General features: G+C 44.0%; 1 protein-coding gene across 2 annotated transcripts in view; it reads left to right on the top strand.

Annotated features, from left to right (window-relative positions):
- The window catches only part of LOC139174398 (stromal membrane-associated protein 2-like), a 78916-nt gene that overhangs the window by 50319 nt on the left and 13318 nt on the right, over positions 1-15279 (top strand). The window contains exons 2-6 of one of the 2 annotated variants that reach the window (XM_070764736.1): positions 3015-3148; positions 4650-4735; positions 5805-5883; positions 13632-13712; positions 14485-14563. In XM_070764736.1, coding sequence (XP_070620837.1) covers positions 3015-3148; positions 4650-4735; positions 5805-5883; positions 13632-13712; positions 14485-14563 — 459 coding nt within the window. The remainder of the gene's footprint in view (positions 1-3014; positions 3149-4649; positions 4736-5804; positions 5884-13631; positions 13713-14484; positions 14564-15279) is intronic. The other variant, XM_070764737.1, reaches the window with a different exon arrangement.

Raw genomic sequence — 15279 nt, 5'->3', positions numbered from 1 at the left:
TCTGATACCATAGTTTAAAAGAACTGGCAGGAGTCCCCACATCTGAGTTTAATCTCTGTTTGCTAATTTTTTAAATTGTCAAATCTGTAATATATCATCTTCCTTGTGATTCCTGACTGGCTGTTGAGGTTTGAAGTACAATTTCAGTGTGTTTCTCTTTTCTTCTTTGTTTCTTTGACCTGTCAGATCCGATCTAAAGCGTTCTCGGAATGGGATCTGCTTTGAGGTTTCCCTTTTTGGCACTTCTGCTCTGCTGCTCTGCAATTGGATTGACATTGTCGGGTGATCCCTAAAGAGCAGCTCTTTGAAAGTGGTAGAAACCGAAATCATGGCATGTGTGCGAGATAAGATTGTGAACACAGAAGTGACTCTAGCACTGACTGAAGCAGTCTTACACTGCAGGTCTTCTCGCCTGACATTTGCATTCATTGTGCTTCATAGGTGATGATGTAATCCTTACTCCGGTCCTGCCAATCTTGTTCATATAGCAAAGTCAGGACTGGATATTTGCACAATTTGCCAATTCCAGTAATTCGCCTTTAGGGGCCATTGGTAGTGCAGCTTTCTCCAAACTGAACTCCTTTGCCTTTCCGATGTGTTTCTGGAGCAGAGGTTTTCAACTTGGCAACTTTAAGATTTGGGGACTTGTGGGAGTTGAAGTCCATAAGTCTTAAAGTTGCCAAGTTTGAAGACCTCTGATCTGAAGACTGCACCAAAGTAGCGGTTTTCAAGAAATCTAATATCTTGTCAGATCTTTTGTCTCTAATTTGAATCAGGCTTGTCTGTGAACAAGTCATATTTCTTAACTAATTTTCTGTTCCTTGAGGTTCTATGGGTATGAGGACTCCAGATCCTAGAACTTTAAGCTAAGTTTAATTCAAACTGAAGGATAGCAAAGAACCTCCCTCAGTGACATTTGCAACCCAGATTGGCACAGAATATTCTGGATTATCTGCATCTTAATCACCCACTCTTACAAGTACCATGGTTCTTTGTAGACTTGAAGAATTGATTTGGGGCTTTGAAGAACGTGACAACCCAGAAAAGCTTCAGCAAGAGCTGTGTTGCCCAAATTCAAGTCTAAACAATAGAATCTTTTCTTCTATGTACACTAAGAGCATGTGCACCAAGACTAATTCCTTGTATGTCCAATCACACTTAGCCAATAAAATTCTATTCTATTCTTTATTCTATTCTGTTCTATTCTTTCAAGGTCATTCAGAGCCCAGGAGATAGCACCTTGTGGCTTCATGGAGTTATTTATTTCCATCTGCACTGCTGTTCCTTGCGGGGAAGAACACCAATAAAAAGCCGGTTTCCCTTTCTCCCTTTTCCCCAAAATAACCAGATTTACAGGAGTGTGTGAGAGAGTGTAAGTAAAGAGCAGTCATCTGCCTGCAGCCTGCAATGAGTACACTCTGTTTAGCTGATCTCAGCAAGTTGGGAAAACTCCACTTAAGTATGAAAAGGATAATAGCTTTCTGGGTGTCATCCTCTGCCCACCTTTTTACATTTTTAAAACCATCCGCCATTTCAATAAGATCTCTAATTTTGCCTTTGTTGAATGATGCATCTTCTTGTTCAAACTAAACTTGAAGCTTAAATCAAGCTTAAATCAGAGGTCTTCTGATTTAAGCCTTAAATCAGAAGTCTTCAAACTTGGCAATTTTAAGACTTTTGGACTTCCAACTCCCAGAATTCTCCAGCCAGGTATGCTGGAGAAGCACACAAGTAAATAATGCCTTAAATAATGGATTAATTAATTGGTACTCGTGGCAATGATCTCCATGAGCAGATTTTGGACCCAATATTGAAAAAGACAATTAGCAGTTGTAGTTGTTTTTTCCTTCTCTTCTCTGCTTTCCTGTTTTTGTTCCCCCAGCCATCTACCCCGGCTTTAGAACATTAACTTTGTTGCCGTCCTTTTTTTTTTTTCAGCAAGTTTGTTTCTTGGTATGAATATTTAAAAGCCAGTTTTGTACCATAGTTTAAAGCTCCCAGTCTCTTTCACTTATACACTATAGGTAGTTCTCAACTTAAGACCATAATTGAACCCAGAATGATAGCTATATGTCGTATGTCATTAAATGGGTGACCATGTGACTGCGCCTGATTTTGCAACTTTAAAAAAAAATAATTTTAATTGAAATTTTCAGTTTTAAAAACAACATAAAACAACACACAACATAAAAAAGCAAAGACAAAACAACATAAGAAAAATACAGATATAAAGCACAAATACATAAAATATAATTTCACTAATACAGCTTTCTATCATCGGAATTTCCTTCTCAATTTTACATTGTCCTAATTATGACTAATGTTTTATAATTAAACATTTTATCTTTACTCCTTCCTGATACACCTTATTTACTATTAATTACTAAAATTAACCCAATTATTGCAGAGGTCATTAGCAATAGCAATTAGACATATATACCGCTTCACAGTGCTTTACAGACCTCTCTAAATGGTTTACAGAGTCACCCTATTGCCAGCCCATTTTTACTGTCCTCAGAAGGATGGACGTCTGAGTCAACCTTCAGCCAATCAAAACTCGAACTGCCAAAACCTTTCTGGCAGCTGACAGTCAGCAGAACTAGCCTGCAGTACTGCATTCTGAGCACTGCACCACCACAGCTCATTAAGTAAATTTGGCTGTTTATTGAATCTACTGTCCACAATGGGCATTTATTTTTTTACAGAAACCAAAAGTAAATGCCAGTTTGCAGGTTAAAAAATCATAAATTGCAGCTACATGATGACGAGATGCTGCAAAGAGCCATAAATTCAAGCCAGTTTTTGCCAAGCACCAAAAATGCAATCATATGACTAGTGGAAGTGGCTTTCAGAACTTCAAATCCTAGTCATTAATGCCCCTGCAAACATCTATCATAATCTATGTTGCTAACTGACTTGTAAGTCGAGGACTATCTGTTTCAGCTTCTTGGAAGAGAGAATTTACCCTGCAGCTTACAGCCACTCTTATGACTGTTTCCCTTGCACTTTCACAGGGCCAAGATGGGCCTCGTGGAACATCGGTGTCTTCATTTGCATCCGCTGTGCTGGAATACACCGGAACCTGGGAGTCCATATCTCTCGGGTAAAATCTGTCAATCTGGACCAATGGACGCAAGAACAAATACAGGTCAGTATAGATTTTTGACAGCAGCATAAGAGAAAAGTTATCAGTGTGGATCAGGGGCAGATTCCTATGCCCGGCTGCAACTGGTGCGCTGCGTGTGTGGCTTTCTTTCTCCTGCGTGTGTGTATGTGCACATGTCCCAGCATGATTTTGTTTCTGTGCATACACAGGAAGCAAAGTCTCGTGAGGGCATGCGTACGCATGTGAGATTTTGCCAATTTCTTTGCTTCCGTGTATGCGCAGAAGCAAAGAAATCGCCAAAATCTCACACATGCATCCCCTTGCAAGATTTTGCTTCTTGCACATGCGCAGAAACAAAAACATGGAGGGACACACATGTGCACATGCTGGAGAAGCAAAGCTGTGCATGCAGCTCAACTTTTGCAACTGGTGCGGCGGCGTCTAACACCCACTTCTGGTGTGGATGCAATTCTAAAATTAGTAGAATCTCTTCTGTCCTCAGATCAACATCCTGCCATTAGACAATGTGAGTTGTAGAGAATCTAGCTGTCAACTAATGTTACATAGTTATTTTCTACCTTCAGAGATTCCTCATTTCCCACAAAACCAATCTGGAGTAATCTGTATACACATTTAGCATTCTTCAGAAATTGTGTCTGATGTTCGGAGATTGCCCAAACAATATCTGCAGTTTTCTTGCAAGATTTTTCAAAAGTGGCCTGGCTGGAAAATTCTGGGAGTTGAAGTTCACATATCTTGAGGCATATCTTGAGTCTTTCTCAAGATATGAGAGAAAGACTGTTCCTGAGGCTGAGAGAAAATGTCTAGCCCAGGGTTACCCAGCTAGCTTTGTATCTAACATGGGTCTAGAACTCATGATCTCCCATTTTATGTGACTTAATATTATTCCTTAAAATATTAAAACAAATTAAATACAGTATTGTAGTCTTACATCCATTAACCCCAGTGTTTAATCTAACTTATTTGAAAAGTTTTTATTTTCTCCTCCCTACCCCATTTCACATATCCTGAGATATTTGGCATCTCCATTTATGATCTCTTTTTCCCTCATTTCTAATGACTAAGGAGACACATTCATGGGGCTCATAAAGATCTCTTTCTTTCTTTAGTCCTCTAAGGTTCAGAGAAGCTGATTTAGAGTAAGCTACAATCACTTCAGAATGCTATATTAGACCTGTCATTTTATCAAATAAAATCACTGTGGTTGGTGAAGGAACATAACTGCTCCTTCCAGTAGAACCAAATGCAGTTTCCTGCTGATGTGATAGAAACTGATAATGCATTTAACTACCAAGCCATCATAACTCTTGATACCTCCAGATTGATGTCCAAACACAATTCTATAAATATTCTGGCAAATAATAATATTAATTTATCTCACCCACCCACCCCCGAGGCTTTAGTTGTCAGCGTTCAAAAATATAAAAAGCTTCCTTCCTGGAGTTAATTCAAACAAATGAAACAAATGCAAGCCTAATTATAATTATACAACATCACAAAGACTTTCTGTTTTGTATTCCAGTGTATGCAAGAAATGGGAAATGGCAAAGCAAATCGGCTTTATGAAGGTTACCTGCCAGAGAACTTCAGACGACCCCAGACAGACCAGCATCCTTTTCTGCCTGTTGTCCCCATAGGAAGATGGAGGCCTTAGCATCAGTGTGGGAAGGGGATATCTCTATATCACTTTCTGAAATCTTTTAAGTCTCTAAAGCCTTTTTCAGAATTTTGATGAGGTTTCCCTGTTAGTAAGCATCTTCTGGAAAACCGAATCTCATAGATTAACCCTGACTAGGAGGTGCAGTATGCAGTGTTCTCCCAATAGTCTATGTCCGCCTGGAGACTGCATATTGTTTTTTGGCAACAATATGAATGGGAATTGCTGTTGCCTTTATCTAAGATGGGTTTTTTCTCCCTTAGTTAAGTCAACACCGCTGGGATTTGCTAGAGATAACTTTTAAAACAGTTTTATGTGGAACAAAAGGATGTCTCTGGATCAGGGTGGCTGGCTGTAGAATTTTGGGAGCTAACGTCCATACATATTGATGTTATGAAGTTTAGCCACTGCTCTATTAGAGAGGCAGGTAACTCATAAAATTTATGTAGAATAATTTATCTGCCCATGGCCATAGATTGATATCAATATCCTAATCTCCTATCCCAGTAATGGCAAACCTGTGGCATGCATAGCCATATCGATGGATTGCCCTACGTCAGACCCAGCGTACCTGTGCGCACTGGGCTAGCTGATTTTCAGCCTTGGGGAATGCTATTTCGCACTCCCTCCAGAGGCTTCATGGAAGCTTCCTGAAGCTCTGAGGTATGAAAAACAGCCCAATGGGCAATTTTCCCCGTTTGGCCATTTTTTCACCATCCCAGGCTTCAGTGAGGCCTGTATGCATGTGCGGGTGGGGTTGGTCACATGTGCAGGGGGCGTGCACATGCATGGGGAAGGGAATGGGTGCTGCTTAGGAGCTTTCTATAACTTGTGCTGCAATCTAAATGGCAGTCCAGATTTTTTTAATTTATCAGTGGAAACAACTACATACCTCCCAACCATCTTGGGCAGTTCCTTGTTAGCTTAACTACAGCCTGATGGTTGTCTCCAAAATTATTGCAGCATCTAATTTGGTAGCGAAACCTTTGGTCTGTTCATCCTTATCCAGCTTCCTCCCAGAGCAGTGGAGAGCTTTATCAGAGACAAATACGAAAAGAAGAAGTACATGGACAGAAGCCTCGACATCAACATGCTACGGGTTGGTTGGTTGGTTCTAAATGCATGAATGCTTTTGCTCTTCTGCTTCCATCCAGTAATTTTGACTGGCAGGAACTTCTCATAAAATGGGATGAACAATTTTATTCTGTGAAGGATCCCATTATTTCAAGGTCATGTGGGATGGGATATAGGAAATAGTCAATGGGACAGAGCCCATAATAGGTAAAAATACCCACCTCTCTCTCTCTCTCTGACATTCTGTTTTGTCTTCCTCTGAAACTGATATCTTCTCTGTTCTGCCAGGGTGTCCCAACCGCCTGTAATTACAGAGTAATTAGTCCAAAAAGACACACACCACACGATAGAAGGAAAACCAAAAGTCTTTATCAACAGAAAAAGCAGAAAAAACTCCCTTTTTAAATGTCAAAGGGATTTTCTGGTACACACAAGGCACAGGTTGAATACAATCCAATTTCTCACCCAGTAACTGGGAAATTGAGACCAATTCCAAAGTCCAGAAAGTCCACACACAATCTTGAACAGGGAAACAGCAAAACCACGATCTTGACGAAACTATGAATCAGATAAACTTCCACAAGGCTAAACCAGCATGCTGTTCTTTTATCTGTAGCACTAATTACAGCAGCCCCACCCAACCACAGGTGGCCTCACTTATCTCCTGTGCATCACTCTATGCATGTGTGGGTCTGTCATAAGTTCTTGTTCAGAATCCAGGGATGATAAGGATGATTGATCTCCTCCTGGGCTGTCTGCCAAACTCCCCCCTTCCCTGGTACTCACGCTTCCTTTGTCAGAGGAGCCTTCGTCGGGAGATTCTATTGGAAGCAAAACAGGCCTGGGGCATGTGGATGTTTCCCCCACATCCACATCCATATTCCTTGGGGCAGGAGCTGGGCCAGAGCCAACCACAACACTTCTCCATACTGAGGAGCGAGTCTAGCAGTCACATTGGTTTGCTCACTGTCCTATCTAATCAGGACCAAGCCTTTAATCTTAAAAAAGATTGCTGGATCCGCCCTTTCCCAGAATTTGCTCAGTCTTCCTACCAGCAGGACGCATGGTGGCTCAGCTCCTCTCAGCTAACACCTTCCCTCTCAACGTCTTCACCTTCAAAAAATAGTACAGATAAGTTTTCCTTTCCTTTCATTAATTTTCTGGTCACTTAAATCAGTAGAGGCTTAAAAAAGTCCTCCTGGGCTTGGCTCCGGCTACCGGAGTAGCTGTGGCACGCGCTATTAGCCGCGCTAGATTAGCCGCTCAGATAGATTTAATTAAATCTATCTGGCCAGGGTTTCCTTCATTTCCCCCTTGCGGAGTGGGACAGCGGACAAGTTTTGCCTCGTCTAGTCTCCTGGACTTCAGATTTTAGATCAACACAACGGCTCTCAGCGCTCCTTAAATTTTTGGCACCAGCAGCTCGCCCATGCAATCCACTTAGCACCATAAAGTCTGCCGCGCGCCCAGAGCTTGCTGTGAGGTGTCTCAGGCTTTTGCTCTACAAGGCCTTTTCCTTTCGTGGCTTTAATCGGAGACCTAGCCTATGTACTCTCTGGCATGAACTTTGGAGTCGTCCAAATTGTCTTGGAGTGGCAGATGTTCATGGGCCAAGAAGTCTGGGCCCATTGTCCCTTGGGATCTATTATTTTAACTTCTCTATTAGTTAAATCAGCCTTTGGACTACTAATTCCAAGCCCATGGCCTCCACTGTTTCCAAGAAAAGTACAGCCAAGAGGCAACAGGACACTAGGCCTTCTGGGGAGGAGATAGATCCCATTCCCCAGGCCTTCAGCTCCTTAGGGACTTCTAATACCACAAGAGCGACCAGAGTTGAGAAAAGGTGGGACCAAACCCTGTAAAGGCTTCATGAATAGTCAGCCAAACACTTGAGAGTGCAGATGTTAGCTCACCTGATCCCACAGATTCCCCCTCCCAAGGTGACCAGGTCCTCTCTCTGGGTGAACCTAACCTAAATAGGCCTCAACCAAATCTCTAGGGTTTAAGTCCAGTAGAAGCAGAGTCTAGTGGGGAAGACCCTCCTCAACCTGGCCCAGCCCAGGCCCACAGGATAACTTCTGATCTTCCTATCTCCTTGACTTAACCTACCTCCTGAGTTTCAAACCATGTTTTCGGCCTTGTCCCAAGCTATTGATGCCAAGTTCATGACCCTCAATTTCCCCACCCCCATCCTCGTCCCCAGTTCCACAGGACTAGGCCCTTAAGCCCCAGTCCAGGACCCAGATTCCTCTTCATCTCAAGAGGACAATGGGGATGAAGAAGATCAAGAGGATAAGGATGATATTTTCCAAGGCCTTTCTGAGGATGAGGAGTCTCAAATCAAAGCCCCCCCCCTCCACAATTTTTCCATCTCAGTTATTCAGATACTTATTACTTAAGGCTAGGGTGGCCAGGGGCCTGACTGCTCAAGACCAACCTGCCCCATCCACCTCCGCTCCTCAGGAAGAAAGCTGCCCATTTTTCATGGAGGAGCAGGAGGACACAGATGTCATCCTTATGCCAAAACTGTTTAAAGAGGCTTTACTCAAACAATGGGACCACCCCACTTCAGGATCCAATCCCTCCTCTCTAAGGACAAAAAGCCGTATAAGGTCTCACCTTATGAAGAGCTCCTCTTCTTCCCTAACGTGGATGAACGAATCAAGACCCTCCACTCAGTGGCGGCCATGCCAGGCAAGGCGGAGGAGGTTCTAAAACCAGAAGACAAACGCCTGGAGCAGATGCTCAAGAGAAGCTTCTTCGCTGACTCATGGGCCATAAAATCTGCAGCAGCAGCTTCGTTGTTCATGAAAGCCATGCTGCTCTGGCTCCAACAACTTCAACACCATATTCCCCCAGATGATCTACGGGGTCAACAAGACCTTAACAAGGTATTTGCGGCGGCTCAGTATGTGGCAGATGCCATGCTTCAGTCATCTAGATTTGCAACTAAATCAGTGGCAGGGGTCATGCAGAAGTGGCAGCTCTCAATGGAGCCTCTAAAGCACAAAATCTCTTTGGAGATTTACTTGACCCGTTACTCACTGAGACCATGGATAGAAAGTCCTTGAACCCACTACAAAGAAAGCAACCAAAACACAGCAGCCTTTTCGCCAATCTGGGCAAAGCTTTGCCTACCAAGGAACCTCAGGTCAGTATGCCTCCCATTTTCGATCTCAGTCAGATAGATCTTCCTGGGGAAGGGGTGCCCAAAACCCAAAAGGCTCTTCTGCTTCCAAATCTACCAAAAGAACCAGATGGTAGTACATCTAACATCCCCATTGGGGGATGCCTGGCTTGGTTTTCTTTCACCTAGCACCAGTCTATCCAGGGCCCTTGGGCCCTTTCTACCATCCAATGGGGTCTCCAGTTGAAATTCCTAGCCCTTCCTCCCAAACATTTAATTTCCTGTCCGTTCCCCAGGTCTCCCGAAGCCTTCCTCTGGATGGAGGAGGCTGTTCTTCACCTTTTATCTATTAGGGCCATCCAGCCAGTCCCCTCTTCCCAAAAAGGTCAAGGGCCTAGGCTTTTACTCCATCCTCTTTGTAGTCCCTAAGGCATCAGGAGGATGGAGGGCGATCCTGGACTTGAAATGCTTAAATAATTACATCAGGTACGGGAAGTTTAAGATGCATTCCCTGTCCTCCATTCTTGCATCCATCCACCCAGGGGACTTCATGGCTTCCCTTAACCTTATGGAAGCATATCTCCATATTCCAGTCAACAAAGGCAATTCCTCCGTTTTGCTTTTCAGGGCAGACATTATCAATACAGGGTATGCCTTTTGGTTTGTTCTCTGCCCCTAGAGCAGTGATGGCAAACCTTTTTTTCCTTGGGAGAACGTGTGTGCGCTGTCGTGCATGCGCGAGTGTCCACACCCATCATTCAATGCCTAGAGAGGGGAAAATCACCTCCCCCCCCCCGGAGGCCCTCTGGAGGCTGGAACCCTACTGTTTCCCAACTTCTGGTGGGCCCAGTAGGTTCGTGTTTTGCCCTCTGCAGGCTCCAAACGCTTCTCTGGAGCCAAGGAAGGGTAAAAGTGCCCTCCCCCATCGCCCCAACGCTCTCTGGAGGACCAAAATGCCCTCCAGAGCCTCTGTGTGAGCCAAAAATCAGCTGGCCAACACACATGAACGTTGAAGCTGAGCTAGAGCAACAGCTTGCGTGCCAGCAGATATGGCTCTGGGTGCCACCTGTGGCACCCGTGCCATACGTTGCCATCATTGCCTTAGAGTCTTTACTAAGCTCTTGGGCTCCCTAGCAGCTCACATCCAAGCTATTCCAATTCACATACAATGCTACCTGAATGACATATTAATTCACAGTTCATCCAGAGAGGGCACTCTTTCAGACTTTCAGACTTCCATGTCTATCTTACAAGAGCATGGTTTCTCAATCAACTTAGCTAAAAGTCACCTGGTTCCTTCCACTACTCTCCAACACTTGGGAACAGTAATAGACTCCATCCAAACTAAAGTTTTCCTTTCTACTGAAGGGAAGACCAGTATTAGGGAGTTCGTTTCCAGATTAAATCACAGAGGAGTGCTCCTATCGCATCACTCTCTTCCCTACTGGGAAAGATGGTATATTGTATTGGGGTCATTCCCTGGGAACATCTCCACGCCAGAGACCTCCAATGGATTCTGTTACTCTTCCAGAGGTCGGGTACCAGCACCTCTTCACTCAACATCACCATTCCACCGACCGTCCTGAGATCCCTCTCATGGTGGCTCCCCTCCGCCGTGGACAAAGGGTCCCTCTTCAGGATTCCAGATCAGTTCACCATCACCACAGCCTGTCGGGCTGGGGAGCCCACACATCAGGCTTGATAGCTCGGCACATGGTCAGCAGAGGAGGTTTCCCGGCCAATGAATTGGCTAGAGATGAGAGCATTTTTCTGGCTCTCAAGCAATTCAGACAACAAATCAGAGAGCAACATGTCCTGATCTTGACGGACAAAATGGTGACGAAGAGCCACATATGCCACCAGGGGGGCACCCGGTCCAAGGCCCTGATGCAGGAAGCTCTGAACCTGGGTTTCTGGGTGGAAAGACATCTCCAATCCCTGATGGCCGACCACATTTCGGGAGTCCTCAACCTGCAGGTGGACTGGCTCTTCCACAAAATTCTGGATCTGGGGGAGTGGAGGCTTCTATTCCAATAGATCTGTCTCAAGTTCGGTCTCCCATCGCTAGACCTGTTTGCAACCACCAACAACTCCCAACTCCCTCAATTCAACGCCCTCAGAACTACCTGGCCTTGGGGTCTACTCTACGCCTTTCCCCTGATACCGATAATTCCAGACATGATTCACAAGATCATCCTCGAAGAAGCTCAGATAATTGTAATGGCTCCACTCTGGCCACGCCGTGCCTGATTCATGGACCTTCAACATCTTTTTGTTGAGGCCCCCTGGCAACTCCCCATTTCAGGGGATATGCTGCAACAGGGTGCCTCTCATCATCCAGACCCGGGGTGGTTCCACCTAACTGCTTGGCAGTTATCCGGCACGATCTAGAACTGGGAGGATATGATGCAGACGCCATCGAGGTCATTTTGACATCCAGAAGAATCTCTACGAACAAAATATATGACCATACCTGGTGTAAGTTCCACAAGTGGTACCTCCAAGAGAATCTCCCATCTGCATCCCCATCCACAGGATTGTTTCCTTTCTGATGAAGGGGTTCCATCAAAGACTTTCAGTCAATACCATTCGCAGACTTCGGTCATCACTGGACCTCGCAGACAACCACTCCGAGATTTCCCTGAAATTCAAGAATTATTGAAAGGTATTTCAAATCTCAGACCTCCCACCATTCACAGATATCCTACCTGGGACTTACCTTGGGTCCTGGCTCCACTCACACACGCTCCATACGAACCTCTTATATCTGCCTCTCTCTGTCATCTTTCATACAAAGTATCCTTCCTGGTGGCCATCACTTCGGCCAGATAGATTTCGGAACTGGCAGCCCTTTCCATCCACCAGGATCTGTGCCAATTTCATTCGGACAAAGTGGTCCTCCGTTTGGACCCCACCTTTCTCTCGAAGGTTAGTTCCATGTTTTACAGAACACAAGACATCATCTTACCATCCTTCTGCACAAATCCGGACCATCATCTTTCCATCAGATGGCACATCCTAGACCTTACCAGAGCGCTGCACATCCAATGCACCAAGGCCTTTCGTAGATCTGAAGCTCTGTTTGCAGCCTATCACCCAAGGTCCTTGGGAGTCAAGGTGTCTTCCACCATTCTAAGCCGTTACATATGAGATGCAATTGCAAAAGTGTACGAATCTGCCTCCCTGCCCATTCCAAGAGGCATTACGGCACATTCTACTAGGAGTGCAGCCATAGCAGCAGCTTGGGCCACACAAGCTCCCCTGGAAAAGTTCTGCAAAGCGGCCACTTGGTCCACTCCTAATTCCTTCATCCGTCACTACAAGATTGACTCCTATGCCTCAGCAGATGCAGTCTTTGGCCAGAGAGTCCTACAGGCAGTTGTTTTTCATGACACTTAAAACTGCTCCCTCCCTAGGGACACATCTAATGGGTATGTCCCACATGACTGCTGGACCCGCTCCTCAGTATGGAGAATAGGCATTGGACTCTTACCTGAACACCTCTTCTCGGTACAGCAGTCACTTCCCTCCCTATCTCTTCCTTTTCTTACCTGTTGTTTAACAACTTACCTTTTTCATCCTTTGAGCCACCACTATTAAGCCAAGTCTACGGATTCGTGAATTCTGGGGGTGGATCCAGCAATCTTTTTTAAGATTAAAGGCTCAGTCCTGATTGGATAGGACAGCGAGCAAATCCATGTGACTGCTGTACCTGCTCAGCGTATGAGAAGAGGTGTTCAGGTAAGAGTCCAACGCCTATTCACTTTCTTCTAAGAAGGATGCAATGAAAAAAAGAGATATGAATTGCTTGCCATACAGAGAATAAACAAATTAGACTGAAGCAGTCAAAAAAGAGCTCTTTAGATCATTGGTTCTTAACCTTTCTAATGCTGTGACCCCTTAACACAGTTCCTCATGTTGTGGTGACCCCTAATCATAAGTCAATCGCCAATTCTCCCAACAGAGCTTTAAGCTGATTGGCAGGAAGGTCAGAAGGACGCCCTCACTGTAAATGCTGGATTGGTCGGATTGTAAAAATATGTTCCAAGGTGCTAGAATAGAAGCTTTAGTTCCTAACACCATGGAAAATTTGTCTTTTCCCAGGGTCTTGGTCCGTGAAACAGTCGTTCGACCCCCAAAGGGGTCCCGACCCCCAGGTTGAGAACCACTGCTTTAGATGGACAGAGACAAGACAGGGAGACAAATAATTCTAGCAGGTTAATCAAAGGCCTGACTGAAATGCTTTTTCACGAAATTTGGCTGGTTTTTAACTGATCATTGGTGGGAGGGAAAATTTAGCCAGCCCTTTTGATTAATTTAGGGTTTAGGGCAGTAGCTCAACCATAGCAACTTTTAAGACCTGTGGACTTCAATTCCCAGAATTCTGGGAGATCAGGTCCATGCATTTTAAAATTGCCAAGTTTGAGAAACCCTGGTTGAAGGAATTATGTGAACTCCCAAAAATGAGTCAGTCCAAATTAAAAGGATTGTGTAAACAACGCTATTGGGTTGGGAGAAAGGAAGTATTTTGCATTTACAGTCATATGAAGTTTAGCAGGGGATGTTTCCCTTTGACCTGGAAACAAAATTATTCTGATGAATTAATTGGCTTACCTTCTCACCATTTTGAGTGTTTTTGTTCATAGAGAGAAAAAGATGAAAAATGGAAGAAGGAAGCAACCACTGGGAAAAAAATGGTGCCAGTTATCTTTGAGAAAGTCAAAATGGTAAAACAGCTATGGTTATTTCTGGTTTCTTTCTGCTGTCTTGTGGGGAGGAAGAGAGCAAGAGATATTCAGTGAGAGATTCACTCTTGAGTAATCAACTGATCTGAGATGAGATGCAGCCCTCTTGCATCTATTTCATTTGGCATGTGGGAAGAAATTCATATACATCTTATTACTGGCACTCAGCACTCAGTAGCTACTTATCTAGCAGATTTGATTTTGTGAATTAGACAGTGGAACCTCACATATTTACCACCTGCTGACTTTGCAGAGATTAGACTGGGCAATTCATTGTGCGAATGAGAACATCAGGAGGCTTATTCTTATCTAGGTGTCAGGAAGCTTCAGGGCGGGCTTGTGCAGATGCTATAAACTTTATTCCTCTCGGTGCTAACAATTGTCAATTGTCAAATGTCAACTGCATGCCAACCTCCTTAGAATAATCTGGAACAGTGTTTTTCAACCTTGGTAGCTTGAAAATGGGTAGACTTCAACTCCCAGAATTCTCTGATTCCACATATGCTGGCAGGGCAGTTCTGGGAATTGAAGTCCATCTATCTTCAAATTGCTAAGGTTAAGAAATGCTTATCTTATAGAGAGACAAAGCCCAACTGTCTTAGCTGGCTGGCTGAAACATTGGAATGAGCTTTAGAATAAGTTTCAAAATTCATGAGTGTTTCAGGAATGTTTTCTGAAGATGCAAAGATGAGAAAACTGCTCCTTTTTCATGAAATATGCCTCAAAGGATTTTGGTGGTTTCTGCTTCCTTCAGCCTCAGAAGAAAGAGGATCCTCAAACTACAAAAAGCCTTCCCAGACCTTCAGAGCCAGTCATAGACCTGCTGGGACTTGGTAAGAGCACTGCTGGCATTCTGCTTTCTTTTCTAAATATTTGTTGCATTGTTGCTGAATAAACAGTAAGGAGGCATTTTTCTATTTGGGGTAGGAGAGCTGTGAAGAGTTAAAGACTCAAACTACTGGCTCTGATTTCATAATTTCTTGCTAAGTCTGTTATTTGTGTTTCTTGAACACGGAGGTTTATCAGAGGTCATTAAATACAAAAAATTGTTTGTTGTGTAGGAGGATGGTTTCAGCTATGATAGGTGCAGGGAAATGTTGAGCCTGATTTTGTATTGAAAGAACAAGGAGGCCCAGAACCTACAAGTAGTCCTCAACAATCATAATTAAATCTGGAATTAATGGTTGTAAGTTGTTGTAGTCTTTAAGCAGGTCACAACGGGTGCCCAGGTTTACGAACTTTTTTGCAATGATCATTCAGTGAACATGGCATTTGTTAACTGAATCTGTTTTATCCAATGAGAGATTTTCGCAGAACCAGAAATAAACCCCAGAAATTGGCAAAAAAAAAATTTAAAAAAAAAACAGGTCATATGGATGCTGCAGATGGTCATAAAGTGCAAGCTGGCTGCAAGTGGCCAAAATGCAGTGATGTGACCATTGTAACCTTGACATTGAGTCTCAAGTATCCTTTGGGTGGCCCATTGTAACTTTCTCACTGGTTGCTATGTGAGGACTAGCCGTACTCCTGCCAACATCCCAGAATGCTT

This window comes from Erythrolamprus reginae, chromosome 11 (assembly GCF_031021105.1).
Source record: "Erythrolamprus reginae isolate rEryReg1 chromosome 11, rEryReg1.hap1, whole genome shotgun sequence".
NCBI classification, from domain to species: Eukaryota; Metazoa; Chordata; class Lepidosauria; order Squamata; family Dipsadidae; genus Erythrolamprus; species Erythrolamprus reginae.
Note: the sequence above shows the minus strand (reverse complement) of the source record. Positions and strands in the feature narration are given on the sequence as shown.